Genomic DNA, 19,895 nt, shown 5'->3' with positions numbered 1-19,895 from the left:
TCGGAGGAGGCCTTTTCTATTATTTTCTTCATTATGGTGTTAAAAGTTTTTTGTCCCATCATGTTCTTCTAGGAAAACTATATGGTCCTTAGGTTTTCTCTGCCCTGCCTGTCTTTGAGATATGTTTTGCTTATAGAGCTAGAAGATTTTCTTGTAATGTTTTTGTTTTTTGCTTTTCCTCTTCTGGGTTGCCTTTCACTTACCCTAGGAGTTAGGGCCTTGCAGTTTATCAAAAGCTAAGTGTCATTTGTTCCTGTATGTTTTATGCTTAACCTGTTCCATTTTTTACCTCTTTTTCTTTTATCAGTACCAAATAGGTTTGGTTATTGTTGCTTTGTTGTACAGTTTGAGATGTGATACTGATAGGACCCTTTCCTTTGCACGTTCTTTTTTGTGATTTCTTTTTGAATTTCTTGAATTTTGTTCCTTCAGAAGAATTTCAATATTATTTTTTCTAGCTGTATAAAGGAATGCTTTGATAGTTTGATTGTGACCACTGAATGAGTAAATGAATTTAGATTGTATTGTCATCTTTACTATTTTATTTACTTTTGAACAAGTGATATTTCTCCTTTTATTTAGGTCCGTCTTTATGTAATGAGTGTCTTGTAGCTGTATTCATAGAGTTTTTGTGTCTGTTGCTAGATTCTCAGCCACATTATGAAGTTACTTTCAGTAGAATATTTCTCTGGGTTTTGTTGGTCATTTACAGAAATGATTGTGATATGTATTGATTAAATCCTGAAACTTACCAGAAATTATTAATTTTAGTTAACGCAGTTTCTTATGATAGATTGACTCCTTACTCTCTCACACTCATCCCCTCCCCATTTCCAGTCGATTCTTAATTCCTATCAATCCTGTCTTTGTAACATCTTTCATATATGCCACTTTCTCTCCTCTGATAATTGCCATCACTCTGGTACACGCCCTCATTACCTCAAGCCTGCTATTCAATGGTGATGATTGGTTTCTCGGCCTCAAGTTTCTCTCCGCTCCAACCCATCTTCCACTTAGCTGTCAGGTTGATTTTTCTAAAACATAGATTGAACCCTATTGCCTCCTCTCCCCCACTTAATGAACTTTGCTGGCACCCAGTCACCTCCAGGATAAAATACAAAATTCTCTGTTTGGCTTTTAAAGCCCTTCATAACCTGGCCGTTTCCTGCCCTCCGATGTACTTTATGATCCAGTGATACTGTCCTCCTTGCTGCTCCTCATGTAAAATGCTCTGTCTCTCTACTCCAGACATTTTCACCAACTGTCCTTTTATCTCAGTCTCCTAGCTTTCCTGGCTTTTTTTAAAGTCTCAGCTAAAGCCCTACCTTTTGAGAGAGAGAGAAAAAAAAGTCTTACCCCGTCCTCCTCACTCTTCATGCCTTTCCTCTGATATTGCCCCCAGTTTGTCCTGTCTCGTCCTCCTCACTCTTCATGCCTTTCCTCTGATATTGCCCCCAGTTTGTCCTGTCTAGCTCTGGTTTATATGCAGTTAGTTGTTCACATACTGTTGCCTCGGTTGGCTGAGCTCCTTGAGAACAGGGGCTGTTTTCTGCCTTTCTTTGTATTCCCAGGACCTTGCACCTTGTCTGGCACAGAGTACATGCTTGATAAATTCTAGTTCACTGTTTGCTTCTATTTTGTCCTGTCTCTTTGTTCCTCCTCCTACTTTATAAAGAAGAAAGTAATGAAGGAGTAGGAGTTTGCTAAAGGCTAGTGATCTATAATTGATGTGATCTGTTTGTTCCATTGCCTCTCTCTTCCCCCCTTGTCCCGCTTCTGATCACAGTTTTTGACTCTTTCCCTTTCCCTTCTTGAGCCACCTTTTGAGGTTGGAGTTTATTTTGCTTTATTGCCTTACTTATTCTGCCTCCCCCTTAGATGTATCTCTTCTTCTTCTTCTCTTTCCTTATTTCCATATTGTACATTGTGAATTTCTACATTAAGCTCTTCCTGTGTGTGTTCAACCTTCTTTTGTATAGTTAAAAAGAAGGTGAAGATGATTAGATGCCCTTTTCTCAATTTTTTCAGCTTGACCAAATATAGCCATGTTATATGTTAATAAATTCTTTCTCGTTTTTGCCCAACATTTTCATTGTCTCCTTTACTTTTTCTTTTAGTACCTTCAGAATGTAATATGACCTTCTCTAGGTCCTCCATCATTCTTATTTAACTTTCTGTATAATCCTTGAAGACATTAGATTTCTGAGGAACACGTCTTCTCAGCCCTTAATAAATACTAGTTGATTGAAAAAAATCATAAACAGTTTATCATTGTAAAGTTCCCTCCATTTGGTTAAATGTCTTTTGAGGGGTTTTCTTCCCATGTAATTCCACTTTCCCATCTGTTTCTAATAGATCTAGGTACTTTTATAATCTCTTGAAATATGTTATCCAGATCCTTCCATCGCCATGGGTTTTTTTTTAAACATGATTTTTCAGGTCGTCTGATTTTTCCCCTTTGTTTTTCAGATTCGTTGTTTCTGATAGTAGATATATTATCTTTTCTACATTATGTCTTTTGTTTTTTTCCAGTCTTTTTATTTTATTTTAATATTTTTATTGTCCCATATTGCTCTGTTTGGCTAATTTTAGTTTTGTCATCATCTAGGCTAAGCTATTAATTTGTCTTCCCTAATTAGTTGTAATTTCCTTTAATAAAATATTTTGTATCTTGTATTTCATTTCACTTCTTGTGGCTAGGACATTGTTTTCTCTGAGGCTCTTCTGAGACTTGGGGGGTTATTTTCTTCTTAGGTACACCTCTCGCGTTTCTCCCAGTTCAAAATATTTCACCATACCTGGCACATAGTAGATTCTATAAATGCCTACTTCCTTCCCTGCCCCCTTTCTCTTTACTTATACCTTTTAGCAACAGTTTCTGGATTGGTTTTGTCTCTTCTCTTTTGTCAGACTCTTTGTACTCTTGGATGGTATGAACAGATGTTTCTTAGTTCCGGATTTGGTGGCTTAGATGATTCCTGTTGCAGAAATTTATGGGTTTTAGCTGAATCTCCTGTTGGATCTACTTAGATTTTAGTCTTGGCTCCTTGCAAAGTCCTGAATCTCCAGAGTTGACTCAACACTTGCCATGAGCCTGACAGGCCCCAACTAGATGTTGATTGTGACTGATAGTTTATTGATAGCAAACCTCCTGTAATATACTCGGTGTTTTGCTTACCAGATTCTGCCTTGGTCCCTTCTCCTATTGTCTTTGTTGTGGGCTGCCTGGACAGACTTGTTCTGCTGTGTCTTCTACTGCATTTCAGTCTAGGTTGCCTCGGTTCTGGGTCAGGAGTGGGTTCTGAAAGAAGAGGTCCCAGTTTTGGTTCTAGTTTGGCTCTGTCTCTTTTGTGAAAGTCCTGAGCTGCCTCAGCTCTATACTGAGTAGTTGTCTGGCCCTGTTTCCTATGGTAGCTTGGTTGCTCTGTGGTCACTGGCCTGTTTTTCTGCAAAGACTGGAACACAGTCTTCCCTTGCCCAATATTAGGTTGGGCTAGACCTGTTTCCTGCAGTGGTTAGGGCACAGGATGCCTAGCACTGGGCGTATTTATATTCCTTGTGGTGGCTGTGGTTTGAGCATTGGTCTGGCCTTGTCTTCTGTCGTAAGACTCAGAATACTTTTGGATTTTGCCTTCTACCTACCCAGGTTTGTTTCTACTGAGGGCTTCCATTGGATTCTGGCAGTCTTATATGCAGTTATAGACCAAGTACATTTTTAGAGTATTTACTAGTGTGCTTGTGAGGAATCTAGGCCCCTTTAGTTTCTAACATGCTGCCATCTTCCCATGACTCCTCAAGCTCATCTTTTTAACACTATTCTGCCATTGATGGCTGTGTGCCGTACAATGCTAAACATCAGAAGAATTAAAGTTGAAGGTCAGCTAGGGGGCTTTCTAGAGGTACGTAGTGGGCAGGTGTTACTACTTGTTACAAAGGAGAGTCAGTTGGGTTGGGGCTGGGGAAGGATATATTCAGAAATGAAGGTGAAGTAAAAACAAAAAGGCATAAATAAGATAAATAAAAATGTGTTAATACTTTGGGTCTTTACATTACAATTCCTGGATCCCTTTGTTACCTCACTCCAAAATGAACTTTCTCATGTAACAAACAAACAAACAAAATCAAACGACAACAACTGGTACAGTGATTGATCTCATCTGATAAGGTGTGCAATATTCTGCCCTAGTTGAACCTCCTGTGCCTAAGAAGGAAGGTAGATTCATTAGAGGAAGGTAAGTAGCACAGTGAATAAAGCTCTGGGCCTGGAGTCAGGAAGACCTGTGTGCAGATACAGCCCCAGACACTTAATAGCTGCGTGACCCTGGGGAAGTAATGTAACTGCTGTTTGCCTTATTTTCCTTAGCTGTAAAATGGGGATAATAACAATACCTCCCTGATGGAGTTGCAGTGAAAATCAAGTGAGATATTTGTAAAGCACTTAGCATAGGGACTGGCACGTAATAGATGTTCTCTAAGTGCTTCTTCCCTCCTTCCTCGATACCTGTTCTATAATGCCATCATTTTCTTTTCGTTTACATTGGTGTAGACTTTGTTTATATTGGTCATTTGATTCTGCTTATTTGCTCCTCTTTGGTTCATAAAAATACATCCTTGTTTCTCTGAATTCCTTATATTTGTCATTTCTTAGTGTACAATAATCTATTATTCATAGACTTTTTTTACCTCTTCTTGAATAGCTTCCTTTCCGTTTTGCCCAATTTTCATATTCTGTTAAATACTCCAGAACACACCATTTTCAAGTAAAGTATTATTCATATTTGAATATTTTGAGATATTACATTGAAACAAGTTGATTTTATCTTTGAGAAAGATGAAAGTAGGACCACATTATTTGTAAGATTTTTTTATCTTAAAAGAATTTTATTGGTATGTCATCTTATTTTCTGTATATTCACTGAAAGCATCTGTTGGATAAATCCATTAGCATTTTGCCTGTTAATTCTGGCACATCTATCAGTTGCAGTCCATTTTACTATGTCAAAAGTGTATGTTAAGAGGGGCAGCTAGGTGGTGCAATGGATAGAGCACCGGCCCTGGACTCAGGAGGACCTGAGTTCAAATCTAGTCTCAGACTTGACACTTACTAGCTGCGTGACCCAAGGCAAGTTACTTAATCCCAATTGCCTCACAAAAAAAAAAGAAAGAAAAGTATATGTTAAGAATGGTAATGCATAGGTATTACTTTGTATTTTTCCATTAAATTTTTTTTCAAGATGCTATTAAGTCTCTTTACAGTCACAATCTCAGCTTTCTCCTTGATAACATGCTTTATTTTACCTTTCTTGGAGAATACTAAGAAGGTATTTGTAGGTATTGCTTTCATCGTTGGTTCAGTGACCTCTGGATTCATTGTCAAAACCTTAACTTTCTATTCTTCCTTGGTAATAAAAGTTAATACTTATCACATTTTTATATCCTTGGAGAAAGTTTCATGAAATGAAGTAGATTAATATGTTTTTAAGAGGAGCTATATACTTTTATATCATCCATGTATGTTAGGTGATAATACAGTATTTGGGTATGCCTCCCTCTTTTTCTTGAAAGCCATATTTAGTTCTGTTAAGGAGTAACGAAAATGGTTTTAAGGCTATGCAGAATCATAGCAGGCTTAAATGGTCTACCTGGGTGGGACCACATTTTGTATTAATTGATCTATACTTGATGATGTGTTCTAAATAGAGAGCAGTTTTATGTGTGAACTTCAAATACTCTAGTCTTCTCACTATAGCTATGCATTTTGAGTATTTGCTCTGTAAGACTAAGCTATTAGTATGGGACTGATTGGAAGATTTAGAGAGATCAATAAAGACAGAGTAAATATTATGGCACTTTCAAATAGCTTGTGTACTACCCATTGAATCCGTTTTGCTTCTTGGCCAATGCACTGTTTTCTTCAGATGATCAGTATATATTTATCTAGAGGATATGCTCCAGGCACTGTGCTAGTCATGCCAGACGCTGTGCTGGGTCCTAGGGGTAGGAGTACAAAGAATGAAACAGTCTCGACTAAAAAGCAGTTTCCATTCTAAAATGGGGGAAGATAGCAACTACACATTTAAACAGCATAAATACAAAATTAAGAAATTCAAGTATTTATGTGTTATATGTGTATTATATATTATATGTATACTTAACAAATGTATGTATGTGTGTGTGTATATATATATATAGATATAGATATATAAAACATATATACAGATATACATATTTTTTAAATTCAAGGTAGTTTGGGAGAAAGGATGCTAATAAGTGGGGCACTCCAGAAAGGCTTTATGCAGATAATGGTGCTTGAGTTGTGCCCAAAGGACGCAGTCAGAAGAACAGAATAAAGAGGGGGAATGCATTCCAAGCATGTGAGAGGGCTAGTGCAAAGCCATGGAAATGAGAGATGGAGTGTCATGTGTGAGGAACTGAAGTAATTCTACAGATGGCTCTGTCTTTCTGCACCTTTTCTGACATTGTTTCCCATCTTTACCAGTTTGCATATATTTTGGATAGCAAATTTTTATAAGTAAGATGTAATGAAAATGTGCTTTCCTAATCTGTCATTTCTCTTTTAATTCTCTCTTCTTTGATTTTATTGGTACAAAGGCTTTTATATTTTATGTAGTGCACTTCATTTTTTTTTTTTTACCATTTCTTCTATCTATCCTTTCTTTAATTAGGAATTCTGCCACTGTTTATAGTCCTGAAAGATACCTGATCTCATTCTCTTCTAGTTGTTATTGTTGTTATTTTTTCAGGATGTTACCTTTTATAATTGTTTTGTAGCCCTTTTGAATGTGTTGTGGGTATGTGTTGGAAGAAGATGCCTTATACCTAATTTTTGCCAAACCACTTTCCAATTTTCTTTACAGTTCTTGTCAAACAGGAGATTCTTCTTCAAGTATTTTCTATTCTTAGAGTTATTGAGCACTGGGTTATTAAGTTCATTTGTTTCACATTCTTCTGCATTCTAGTCTATCCCAGTGATCCACATTTCTTTTTTTAACCAGTACAAGTAGTTTTGGTGATTACTGCTTTTTAGTATAATTATAGGGCTGGTAATGCTGGTAAGAACTCCTTGAATCCTACTTTTTACTCAAAAATGGAGATTCTAGACGTTTTGTGACTTTATTTTATAATGCTGTGAAATACCTTGGAAGTTTGATTGCTGCAACACTAGGTGAATAAGTTAGTTGGGGTAGTCTTGTCATTTTTATTATACTGTGAAGGCCCAGCCTCAAGCAGCATGTCAGTACACAGTTCTAGGGATTTAACTCTCTATTTTTGCTTAGAAGCAGTTTAGTTGTGATCATTGCAAACTTTATATTGTTTGGTGTTATATTTATAATCCTAAAGTCCTAATGACCATAGAAGTATACAGTTGATACTTTTTCACTGTTAACTCTATGTCAGGCATGTAAGTCTTGCACCTTTTTGATTGGATGAACCTGGCCTCAACCTGTCTTTCCAGCCTCTTTGGGTATACTCCCCTTCCAGTACTCTTTGACCCTTCTATCTGGCTTTCTCTCTCTGTTCCTCTCTTATGACCCTATCTTCTGACTCTGTGCCTTTGTCCTGGCCTTATCACATTCCTGGAATACGATTCTCTCCTTATATCTGCCTCATTAGAGACTTCTTCTTTCTTTTAAAAACAGCTTAAGCAGCATCTTCTGTGTGAAGCCTTTCCTAAATACCTCAACCTCTTATACCCTCTTTCCCAAAATATCTTGTATTTAGTTAATTTGTATATATTTGTATTTATTAACTTTATTTTTAAATGTAAGCTCCTAGGGGCTCCTAGGTGGAGCAGTCAATAGAGTACTGGCCCTGGATTCAGGAGGACCTGAGTTCAAATCCAGCCTCAGACCAAACACTTGATACATACTAGCTGTGTGACCCTGGGCAAGTCACTTAACCCCAATTGCCAAAAATAAATAAATAAATAAATAAAAAATAAAACAATAAAAGAAAGAAACTTAAAATGTAAGCTCCTTGCGAATAGGAATTCTTCATTCTTTATATTTGCATCTTCACTGCCACACACAGCACTTAGTGCATTGCATATTAGACATTTAAAATACTTGTTGATTGAGCATAGGTAATTAAGGGATATATATATCAGGTATGTGTATATGTATGTATATAGCCATATATATATATGTGTGTGTATGTATCTTTGTATATACTTGTCTGTGTGTGTATATGGTTCATACATAAATACATGTCCTGCTCTTTGTGACCCAATTTGGGGTTTTGTTGACAAAAATACTGGAGTGGTTTGTCATTTCCTTCTCCAATGTGTCCCCATTTTACAGATGAGGAACTGAGGCTAATAGGGGCTAAGTGACTTGCCCAGTATCACACAACTGGCAAGTGTATGAGGCTAGATTTGAACTCAGATCTTCCTGACTCCAGGTCCAGCACTCTGTCCACTGCATCACTTAGCTGCCACATAGATGTGGAGGTACACACACACACTCTCACACAATGTCATAATATCTATTGTACTTAGAGGAAAAACAATTGAAGTACAAAAAGGCTTACATAGTAAGGTGGTCATTATTATAGACTCTTTCTTTAAATTAAATTAATTTTTTTCAGTTAAGATTTATTTTCTCTCTCCCACCTCTCCCCACAACTGAAATAAAAAGAAAAACCGCCGCCATTGTAATGAATATGCATGATTAAGCAAAACAAATTCCCATATTGGTCATATCCCAACATATGTCTAATTCATTTTAAGTCCATGACATTGTTCATTAGCAATCTTCCACAATCATGGTTGATTACTGCTTTGCATTAAGCTGAGTTCTTCAAGTCTTTTAAGATTATTGGTTTTTATAGTGCTATTATTGTATAAATTGTTCTCCTTGTTGTACCGGGTGGGGAACCTGTTCGTGGCTTCAAGGCCACATGAGGCCTTCTGTGTCCTTGGGTGCACCCTTTTGACTGGGTCCAAGTTTTACAGAACAAATTCTTTTATTAAGGGGATTTGTTTTGTGAAGTTTGGATTTAGTCAAAGGGCTGTACTTGAGGATCTAGAGGGCCACATGTGGCCTCGAGGCTGTGGGTTACCCCACCCAACTCATTTCACTTTATATCAGTTTGTGGTTCGTCTGAAGCCATCCTTTTCATTTTTTTAACAGCACAATAGTCTTCCTTTAATACATAACCATATGTACCATAATTTATTCAGCCATTCTATAGCTTATGGGTATCTTTTAGATTCTAGTTTTTTGCTCTTACCAAAATATAAAAATAAAAAAGCTCCTACAAATGATATGACTTTGTGATACCACTACTAGGCCTATTACCTCAAGGAGATGAAAGAAAGAAAGGACACATATGTACAAATGTATCTGTAGCAGCTAGACATTATGGTAAGTGCTTTACAAATATTATCTCATTTGATCTTGTAACAACCCAGAGAGGTAATTGCTATTATTATTCCCATTTTACAGTTGAGGACACTGAAGTCTAATAACTGTTGTTATTAGACCCACCAAATCTTTTAGATTTTTATTTAATCTCCATTTGATTTAATTCACTGGAGAAGGAAATGGCAAAACACTCTAGTACTTTTTTCCAAGAAAACCCCAGGGACAGTATTGGTGTGCTATGATCTGTGGGGTCACAAAGAGTCAGACACAACTGAAAAGCAATAAAACATAAGCAGTTCTGTTCCTCCCCTCCCTTTTCCCCATTTTTATGTATTATTCAACTCAATGCACCCCTAGTAAGGTCCCTTTCCACTTTTTCCCCTGCCTCATTCTCCCTTCCTAGCTATTTCCTTTTTTTCTCTTAAGATCATCAAAACAGAAGAAAACCACTCCCAGCCCTGTTAGGGTTCTGAGAAGATGCCTACTTCTCCTAATATTTGAATGTAAGGGCATAAAATATTAAAATCTCTTCCATTTGGCTAAGCATATTTGCCTTTCTCTTTCTCTTCACTCTTGCATTTATATTTCATAGTTTCTGTTAAGCTCTGGCCTTCATGATTGCTTGGAAATCCTTTGTTTCATTAAAGGTTCATTTCCCTTCTTTAGGATTAGTTATGGAAGGTAGGTTATTCTTGGTTGTAAATTTTTATCTTTTCCTATTTTGAATTTCATATTGCAAGCTCTTTTCACCTTTATAGTTGTAACTTTCAAGTTGTATAATAACTGACTTCAGGCCTTTAGTTCCTACTTTTTGGTTCCTGGCAGTCTTATTATTATTATTTTTGCTTTAGATATACTAAATTTTGACTTTTGGGGGGATTTTACTTAGGAGGTGACTGGTATATTTTTCTGTTTTCACTTTACCCTTTTATGCTGATAGATCTATGCTTTTTCCTTTATAATTTCTAGAAATATGTTATCCAAATTTTTTTTTGGAAAGTCATGATTTTTCGGGTAGCCCAGTGATTCTAAGACTAGTTCCTACCATCTCCTTGATCTGTTTGATTTTTTTTCAGGACAGTGTGTGTGTGTGTGTGTGTGTGTGTGTGTGTGTGTGTGGTTGGTATATACTTTATATTTTTTTTTTCAGTGTTTTAATTTTGTTTTCATATTCTCACCAAGTTGTTTCATTATATGTTGTTGTGTTTGAGTCATGTCCAACTTTATGTATGGTCCATCCTGCTTTTAAGGGAATTAAGTTCTTAATTGAAGTTCATCTATTTTAAGCTATTTATTCTTCTTGTTGTCTTTTCCTCTCTGGATGTAATTTTTCATTTTCTCTTGTTTTATTCTTCCAGTACTCTTGTAATTCATGAGGCCAAGTAATTGTTTTCTCTCAGGTTGATACTTGGACTTGCAGAATTACTCTTTTCCTCTGGCTTTATCTTGTGGGCTTATTTTGGTCCATAATACTTTATTGTCTAGTCATTTGTTTCTGTTTATTCCTATTTCCAGCCTTAGTTTCTGGATTCGGGTTTTGTGCTTTTATAAAACTGCTACCTTTCATACTTTTTGATGGAATGGGCAGACCTTTTTGGTCCTCTGTGATATGACCAGGACTAAGCCCAGCCTTTTCAGGAATTCCTGAGTTTTGGCTCAGTCTCCCATGTGCGATCTGTCTTGGGCTTCTTGCAGTCTCCAATCTAGAGTACACTTCATCCCTTGCCTTAAACCTGACAGACCCCAGCTAGATATCATTAATAGTGCTTGTAGCACGTCTCCTACAGTGACTCTACGTACTTTTCTTCTTAGTGCTGCACTGGCCCTTTCTCCTGTGGTTCCTTGAGAGGTGCCGCCAGGGGACAGGTCTAGCTCTGTCTCCCAGTGTGACTCAGGTTTCTGGTTGCTGAGCTGCCTCAGCTCTACCCTGGCTCTGTCTCTGATTATGGGCTTGTGTGGATTTTGTGCTGCTTGGGTGCCTAGTTGTCTCTCTTTCCTGCTGTTCCTTGGGTACGGCTATGTGGTATTTCCTGGAGTTAGAGTTGTGCATTTGAGGGAGAAGCCTGAGAGGTGTCTGGGTCCTGGTCTTGCCCTGTCTCCAAATATGGGTATGGTCTGTCAGCCACTTTCTAAGTAATAAGCACCAACTTGTGCTTAGGCATTATACTAAATGCTGGGAATGCAAAAAAGGTAAAAGACAGTCTCTGCTCTGAAGGAGTTAACAGTGTAATGTAACCCTGGCCCAAGACCCATTGCTATGGGTCTCTTTTCTTATTGGAGGAGATGAATGCCCTGCCCTGCATGAGGAATGGGAAGGAGTTGGCCAGAACAGCTCTTCAATCTTTGGGAGTCCCCTTCAGGACTCATCAGACTTTGAGACTTCTCGACTCTTCAGGTGTGAGTCACTTCAGGCACTTCTGGCTTCCAGTTTTGAAAGAAGATGGAAGAGGTCAGTTGCGTTTCAGGTTGCTGAAGGAGAAGACTCTGAGAAAGCATGACAGAAGCAGACAGTTTCCTTCTTGTCTGTATATCCAGCTTGGTACTCTAAAGACTGCAGACACTTTCTCCTTGGGTGAGATCCAAGATCACTTTCTCTTGGTTGAACTGAGTTATCTCAATCCCAGTGGGAGAGCTCCTTCACTCTGTGTTGTCTGGCAGATATCCTCCTATATTATACTTTCTCTGATTTCTGTTTTGCTATGATTTAGATAAATGCATTTCTTTGCTGTTTGCTATGTGTGTTCATTGTATTAGGTAAGAAAAGGGTCAAACCTTGAATATAGCTTGGGATCCCTCTTCCCTCCCAGTAATGACAAAGTGATCAGAATTGAACCCAGTCATATCCCTAGACTAACAGTATTTAAGAGAACAGAAAGATAGATATACCTTAAGCCTTTTCTTCTCTCCCCTTTCCTTCTTGCCAAGAAGGGAAGTGAGACCTTTCAAAGCTGGAAATTTCACCTGAAGCAGATCATGGTTGAAGAATGTCAAAGAAGACTCCAAGTTCATTGAGTCCTGAAGCGGGTTTCCAAAGACTGAAAATTCAGCCATTTTTCCATCTCCACTCTAACCCTCACAGGGCATTCATCTTCACCAGTAAAGAGATAATGCTATATCAGTGGGTTTTGGAACAGAAGTTACAGTTAACGTTTATATTCTTTTCATTCTTCTCAGATTTCAATAATGTCAGTCTTTCTTAGATTGGAGGGAAGAACTTGTAGCTCTTTCTGTTTTCATTTCTTTTATCATTGTTTCTTCTGGTTCATTTTTAGAGCTTTTCCACTAGGTAGCTTAGGCTCTGTGTGCTGACACTTTTCCATATTTCCAGTTGGAGACTTCTAAAAATTTCTCGGCATTCTTGATCTCCCTCTGTTGACCCTCCACCCCACCCCGGCTCATCCTGTGTGCTCTTTGTTCTCTGGCTTTTCATGACTCTCTTGTTTTGGTTTTCCTCCCACCTATTGACCTCTTCCTTATTGGTTATCTTTTCCAATTTGTTTGATATATCACTCTCCCTAAGTTTGAGTATTCCCTATGGCTCTGTCCTAGACCTCTCCAACTCAAAATATACGGAATAGAATTCATTATTTTTGCCCTTAAATACAATTGTCTTCTAGTTCTCTAATTGGTAGAATAAGCTTTGAAAATTGTTCATTTATTTTAGCCACTCAGGTTAGCAACTTTGGCATTGTCCTCAGCTTCTCACTCTTTATACCACGTTTCTAGTCAAATGCCAAATCTTAACTGTCTCTGCCTCCCCAACATCTCTTGAATCTCCCCTTTCTTGCTACCACAGAACCTATCTAGTGCTATCATAGGCACTATGTGAAACTTTCTTCAGAATGTTGTCTAATTTTTCTTTATATAAAGAACAGAAATAAGAAGCATTGACAAACAAGAGAATACAACAATAAATCTGGTAAATTCCTCTAAGATAGAGATTTTTAAATTCCCCCACAGAACAGTACTATAGTATTCCTTTGTAAGCAGTAGGTACATAAGAAAATTTTCAGTGGATTATCACAATCAGCCTCAATGTTAAATTTAGGCTTTTTATTTTACACTTCAAGGTATCACTAATCACATTCTTCTCCTTTGTCTTTTGGGTCAATGTAGCAATTTTCATTTTACATTTGGATCAATTTAGAGTTTAGATCCTTGATGGTGGAATGATTCAAGTAATGTGAAATTCCAAATACAAACTTTGTTACATTTCTTAACATGGAATCAGATTGGAAGCTTTTAAAATAATCTTCATGTGTATTTCCTGCCAGGTCTATCCAGAACTACAGATTACCAATGTCGTGGAAGCTAACCAGCCAGTGACAATTCAGAACTGGTGTAAGAGAGGCCGAAAGCAGTGCAAGAGTTATCCCCACATCGTCATTCCTTATCGATGCTTAGGTGAGTTCATGAGAATGTATGTCTGATTATGTGTTATCTTGGGCAGTTTCACCTCTATGGATCTGCATTCTCCCGCCTGTAAAATAAGAGAGTTGGGCTAAATAGCTTTTGAGATTCTTTCCAGTTCTAAATCTGTGTGTCCTATAACCCAAGTGGAATTGGTCTCCTTTTAAGCTTCTTGTAAACTTAAAAATAAAGCTTACAGATGTGTAAGCATGTAAGTCAAGTCAGATTAGCAAGAATTTAATTAAGTACCTATTATTCTTCCAACTAATTATTATTAGTTGTGAAGATTCTTTGAAGAAAAGAGGATGTGTTAGTTGGATCAATAATAGAAAGAAAAGGGCTAATATTTTAACATTTACAAAATGTTTTATATGCATTTTCTCATTTGAGCTTTACAACAGTCCTGTGAAGTAGGTGCAAATATTATTATCCACACTGTCCAGAAGGGAGAATATGTGATTCTGAGAGGTTAAATTAATGCTGACTTTCACACAACTAGTGAGTGGTAGAGTTGGGGCTTAAAATCAGATGAGTTTACAAGTATCTCTCTTAACAAATACCCAGATCATTTCTCTTTGAATCTTCAGTGCAAATTAATTTTCACCTGTACATATTACATGGATACTATACTATATAATTATTCAAATTACATTTGTAGAGGGAGGCTAGATAACTACAATAACCCAAATACTTGTGCCAGCATTTTGGGGGAAGTTCTGTGTGCTCATCAGCAACCCGTAATACTTTATTTTGCATTGAGTTAGATGCCTAAAACTGGAAAATTCTTAATACTTTGCCAGTAAACTGGAAGAATTCCAGTCTTTTTAAAAAGTTGATTTTTTTTAATGTTGCTATGATTTCTCAATATCTTCTTCCTCCCACTCCCCTGCCAACTACCCTCTTTTATAATAATAACAAAAAAAGTACAATTTTGCAAAACAAACAGTGCCATATTGATCATGTCTGACAGTATGTGGGCCACTGCTTCTCTACTGACAGTAAAAGAGTATGTTTCAACATTCTTTGAGTCAAAGTTATTAATCTTTCAGGTTCAGATGTTTCCTTTTGTCTTATTGTGGTAATTATTAGAATACAGTTTTGTACACGGGAGAGAGACAGAGAATGAGATTTGGAGTGGATTATGTATCTACAGTTGAAAGGGACCTGAGAAGCCTGTCTCCTTGTTTTACAAGTGAAGAAACTGAAGCCCAGGGAAGTTAAGCAGCTTGCTTAAGGTTACACAGTTAATAAGTGGTGCTGAGGTGGGATTTGAACCCAGATCTTCTGACTGCAGAACTAGTGCTTTTTTCTGTGCCGTACCACATTGTACTCAATTGTATTTATTTTATTCTACATCCATGCATATGTCTTCTAAAATTTCTGTGGATGTCTTGTATTCATTTGTTAGAGCAAAAAAAATTTACCATTTTATTCATACTCCGCAACTTGTTTAGCCATCCTCTAAGCATAGATGTTTTCAGTTTTTGCTACAACAAAGAGTACTGCTTTGAATATATTGTTACATGTATTTTCTTTCTGCTATTGATTTTCTTGGGGTATATACTTAAGAGTGGTATTACCGGGTCAAAGGGTAAATGCTTTTTCTTATATATGTAGCAAAGACTTTTTGCCCATCTGTAGCCTAGATATACTGTTTTATGGCTTGAAGTGGGGTGCAGAAGAGCTCTTCTCCAAAGGAGACTTTATTTCCTGCCAGGAGGAAAAGCAGGAGGTTTCCTCAGAGAGAGGGGAATATTGGGCTAGAATTATATTTTTGTGCTCCCTTAAATATTATTAGTCTGGAGATGTGATTTCAAGGTTCAAGCTAAACTTCTGATTGCTCTTCTTTAATAGGGGAAAGAAGAACCCTAAGTTTTATATCCAAGGCTTAACTTCCTTCCCATCAAATTCATGTTTCACAGTAAATGTACACATAGCCAGCCAGTAGCCAAGAAACTCCATTTATCCGAATCAGCAGCAAAACAGAAATTGGAGAAAGTACGCACGTGAGAATATACCCCAGGCAATATAATAAAAGAGCTCTCCCCCAGGAGCGAGATAACTCAGCTCAACCAGGAGAGCAAGTCACAAGACTCCTCCAAAGAGCAAATTCCCTGAAGTCTCTTGCCGAGGATAGGTGCATGATGGAGACTGTCACCTTCTCTCATGTCAGCTTCTTCCTGAGTTTTTTCTTCCTTTACCAACCTGAAGTGGGGGTTGGCCTTCTGCATTTTTTTCCTCTCTTAAAATTGGAAGCCCCAAGCAACTGAAGAGACTCAAGAGTCCCTAAGAGGGTCAGGAGATCGAATCTCTTTTCTCTCCTGCCTTCCCCAGCTCTGCCCTGCCCTTCACACAGCTGTGGGGCACTGATCTCTAGCAATGAGCAGAGCCCCATACCACTGGACTTTGGGGCGCTGGTTATGTATAATTACAAATGGTTAGACTAATTCACTGTTCTACTAACATTTTAAAGTACTTGTCTTTTCAAAGCCCTTCCAGTGTTGACTATTTCAAATTTGATGGTTTATGAGAATTTGATGGTTTATGAGATAAGACCTCAGAGTTGTTTCAGTTTGCACTTATCTTGTTTCTGATTCAGGTAGATTCATATTGTAGTGGACCTTTTCCATTTCTTCAAAATGAAATTTCTGTTCTTTGACCATTTATCTATTCAGCAGTAGTTCCTAGTATTATGTATTTTTATAAGTTTCATGCAGAGGTTGGCTTTCAGATTTTTATCAGTTATTTCAGACTTTCCATCTTAACAAGCCTCCACTGAGAATAATACTGAGAAAGAGTGTCCATCTTTCATCTGGAATGATGAAACTTTAGTATGGCACATCATATATCTAGCAGAACAAGTTTAAAAAAATTTTTTTACTTTTGTTGAAAGCAGTCTTCAAGCCATTTTATAGCTTCTAGAGGTTTAAGAAAGAAAAGTAGGTTTAGAATGTTTATTTCTTACTGCTATTCCAAATTTTAGTTAGAGTTGCTTTTTCTGGAGCTGTTTTAGTATATAGAAAATATTTGAATCTTAAATGATGTTCTCTTAATATTTGAATGCAGGTTATTGAATATAAGAAGTTATAGTTCAATTTTGTGAATGCCATTTAAATGCCAACAGGGTCAGTATCTCTAGTTAAGAGTAGAAGGTAAGGTTTGAAGTCTTGCTGTTTTCAAATTTAATTTCTACTATTGCAATTTTCTCATTCAAAATCCTGCAAACGAAGAAACAAACAAGCAAAAATAAAGCAATCCTTAGAGTTTAGGCCTTAGAATCAACCTTATCCCACCCATATCTTTGTCATGGTCTTTGGAAAATAATTTTCTCATTCTTACTTTGTATAAGTACAGTATACAAGTATAGTTTGAGTCAGTCCTTTCAGGGACGTCTTTTGTAGTGTCCTTTGTTCTAGATATTTCTCATTACCTCTTTAATTACAACTACACATCAGAGTATTGTAATGTATATTAGAGTCCCATACAATGTATATTTAATTAGTGTACTGCTATTGCCTTTTGACACTTTCATTCTTAGCTTGATGGTTTAATTAAAGGCTTCTACATCTGAGGAATAAACAAATTCCTACACTAGCACAAAAGATGAGTGATTTATTGTGTTGCTTGGCTAAGACATGAGCTATCAGCAAAAGATGTGGTGAAAAGTAGTTGTCTACACTAGCTAACTTAATGCCAATTCTTGATAGCCCTTGTCTAGGACACTTGTATACTGTACTAAATATCGCCAGAATAAAGTTTGATTAAAATTGGTTTATTCAGCCACAAACAGTGGATTTTTGTGGACATCTCAAATTCAGCATGTCAAAAACGGAATTTAACTTTCTCCTACAAAACCTAACCTTTTGAGTTTCTCTGTTTTTCTTTTTTTTTTTCAAAGGGTATTACCATCCTTATATATTCACCTTCGTTCATGACCTTGGAGTCAGCCTCAGCTTCTTCCTTGAACTCACCCCACATCTTTACTCAGTTGCCATGCTTTACTTCAGTGTCCACTCTCCCACCTTATCTTCTAGTCAGTCCAGCCACCTTGCTGCTTCAGGACTACCCTATATATCTGCTTCTCATTTGGGAACCCATGATGCATGACCAAATGAACTCTGCCATTATTTCTGGAAGAGGTGCCATCTGCTGTCCTGTGTGCTGTCTTCGCTTATATATATTGTATTGCCCATTAGAAAACAAGTTCCTTGAAGTTGAGGACTATCTTTGCTTTTCTATTTACATCTGTATTTGAGTGCATAGTTTAAAAAAATTGCTTTTGTTTATTCATTTATTTCATTCTCTCCTTATTAACTGGTTCTTTCACTACTTGCCTGGATTATTGAAATAGCCTCCTAATTGGTCTCTGTCTGCCTCAAGGCTTTTTCTTCTCCAGTCTAGCCTTCACTCAGTTGCCAAACTGACTTTTCTAAAGTGCAGATCAGCTTATTCAGTTACTCCCAGGACTTCTTTATTACTTTCAAGATCAAATATATATTCCTCTGTTGGAATTTAAATCCCTTTATAATCTAGCCCACCTTCCTAGCCTTATTCCTTTCAGTTCCAGTGGATTCAATTATCATCTATGTGCTGATGATTCTTAAATCTCCTTATCCCTGCTGACCTCCAGTCTCACGTCTCCATCTGCCTATTGAACAATTGTTCATCCCCTGGACATCTTAAACTCAGCATGTCCATTTTCTTATTTTTCAAACCCTTCCCCCCTTCCAGACTCCTTTATTTGCTGTCAGAGCCTTCCCTCACAGGACACCTTCCATTTATACTGCTTATATCTTGTGCCAGGGGTGGGGAACCTGTGACCTTGAGGCTACCTGTGGCCCTCTGGGTCCTCAAATCCTTGGGGATTTATTTTGTGAAGTTTGGATTTAGTGAGAAGGCCATACTTGAGGACCTAAAGGTCCACATGTAGCCTCCAGGTCACAGGTTCCCCACCCATCAGCTGTTTATGTTTTCTTCCACATTAGAATGTGAAGGCAGTAATTGTCTTTTTGCCTTTCGTTGTGACTCCAGAATCTTAGCACAATGCCTAGCACATAGTAAGTGCTTGACTGATTAATTCACTATCTTGAAGGATATTGTCATTATCTTCATAGGCTTCCTCTGAGGAACTTCCATTTGAGGAAGTACCCACCCAGTCATCATCATTTCCGGCTCTGCTGCCTTCTGTTACCCCCCTCCTCACACTCCCCTCCAAACCTTTTTTGTGTCCCATCATCCTATCTGAAATAAATCCCTTGAGGACCAGCACTCTTTCTATTGGCCTTTTATATTTCCAGCATTTATCACAATACCTGGCAAACAGTTGGCCCTTGATAAATATTTGTTAACTTGCAAATAAATGCTTTATCTTGTTCATTCCCTGCTACACTTGATGGCAAGGAAGCTGCAATTATTCTCATGGAAGTCATTTTTTCTTTGTGTTCATGAGTAATGCATGCTAATATTAACACTTCAGTCTCCCTTATTTCCCTTTCTGAGAACTTGTGAGCTGAGCTTCCCTTTGGCTGTAAATTATTTACTGTGGATTATAACTTTAGATCTACAGGGAAGGGGCCTTAGAGGTCCTCTCTTCCAACACCCTCATTTACAAATGAGGAAACTAAAGCTCAAAGAGATTATATAACTTGACTCAGGTCACACAGGTATTCGGTAGCAGACCTTGGCTTTGAACTCAGTTACTGGATGCCAAGTCTAGCATTTATTCCATGGTTCTATATTGTTTTCTATATCTTTGTTGTCAATATTGATGTGGTTCAGATCTTTTAGTATATATTAGCATAATGATCAAGACCTGCTGTTTATAATATTATCATTTAATATTCATATCCAGTTTAAAAATTCTGTTGTTCATAATATTTTCTTCCTTTCTTTTCCACATTCTCCCATTGTTGTCGGCCTGATGAAAGATGTTAGCAAAGTATGACTATTCTGAACAGCACCCCAGCAAATAAGAAAAAGAGTACTAAATAGAAAAATGATTCATTAAATCAAAGATCGATTTCCATTCACTCTTATCACAAAAAGACAGCTATCAGCCTGTGGATGTTCTGGTATAGAATTCAAAGGGTCTACAGGCCA

The 19,895-nt window shown here is 37.4% G+C and overlaps 1 protein-coding gene across 2 annotated transcripts in view; it reads left to right on the top strand.

Moving 5' to 3' along the window:
* Positions 1–19,895, top strand: part of APP (amyloid beta precursor protein) — a 171,291-nt gene that overhangs the window by 34,937 nt on the left and 116,459 nt on the right. For both annotated transcript variants that reach the window (XM_020995844.2, XM_020995845.2), the window contains exon 3: positions 13,661–13,790. In XM_020995844.2, the coding sequence (XP_020851503.1) occupies positions 13,661–13,790 (130 nt within the window). The remainder of the gene's footprint in view (positions 1–13,660; positions 13,791–19,895) is intronic.

The sequence above is a fragment of the Phascolarctos cinereus genome, unplaced genomic scaffold (assembly GCF_003287225.1).
Source record: "Phascolarctos cinereus isolate Bilbo 61053 unplaced genomic scaffold, phaCin_HiC Scaffold_726;HRSCAF=1367, whole genome shotgun sequence".
Taxonomy (NCBI): Eukaryota; Metazoa; Chordata; class Mammalia; order Diprotodontia; family Phascolarctidae; genus Phascolarctos; species Phascolarctos cinereus.
The sequence above is the reverse complement of the archived record's forward strand: the minus strand, read 5'-3'. Positions and strand labels throughout refer to the sequence as shown.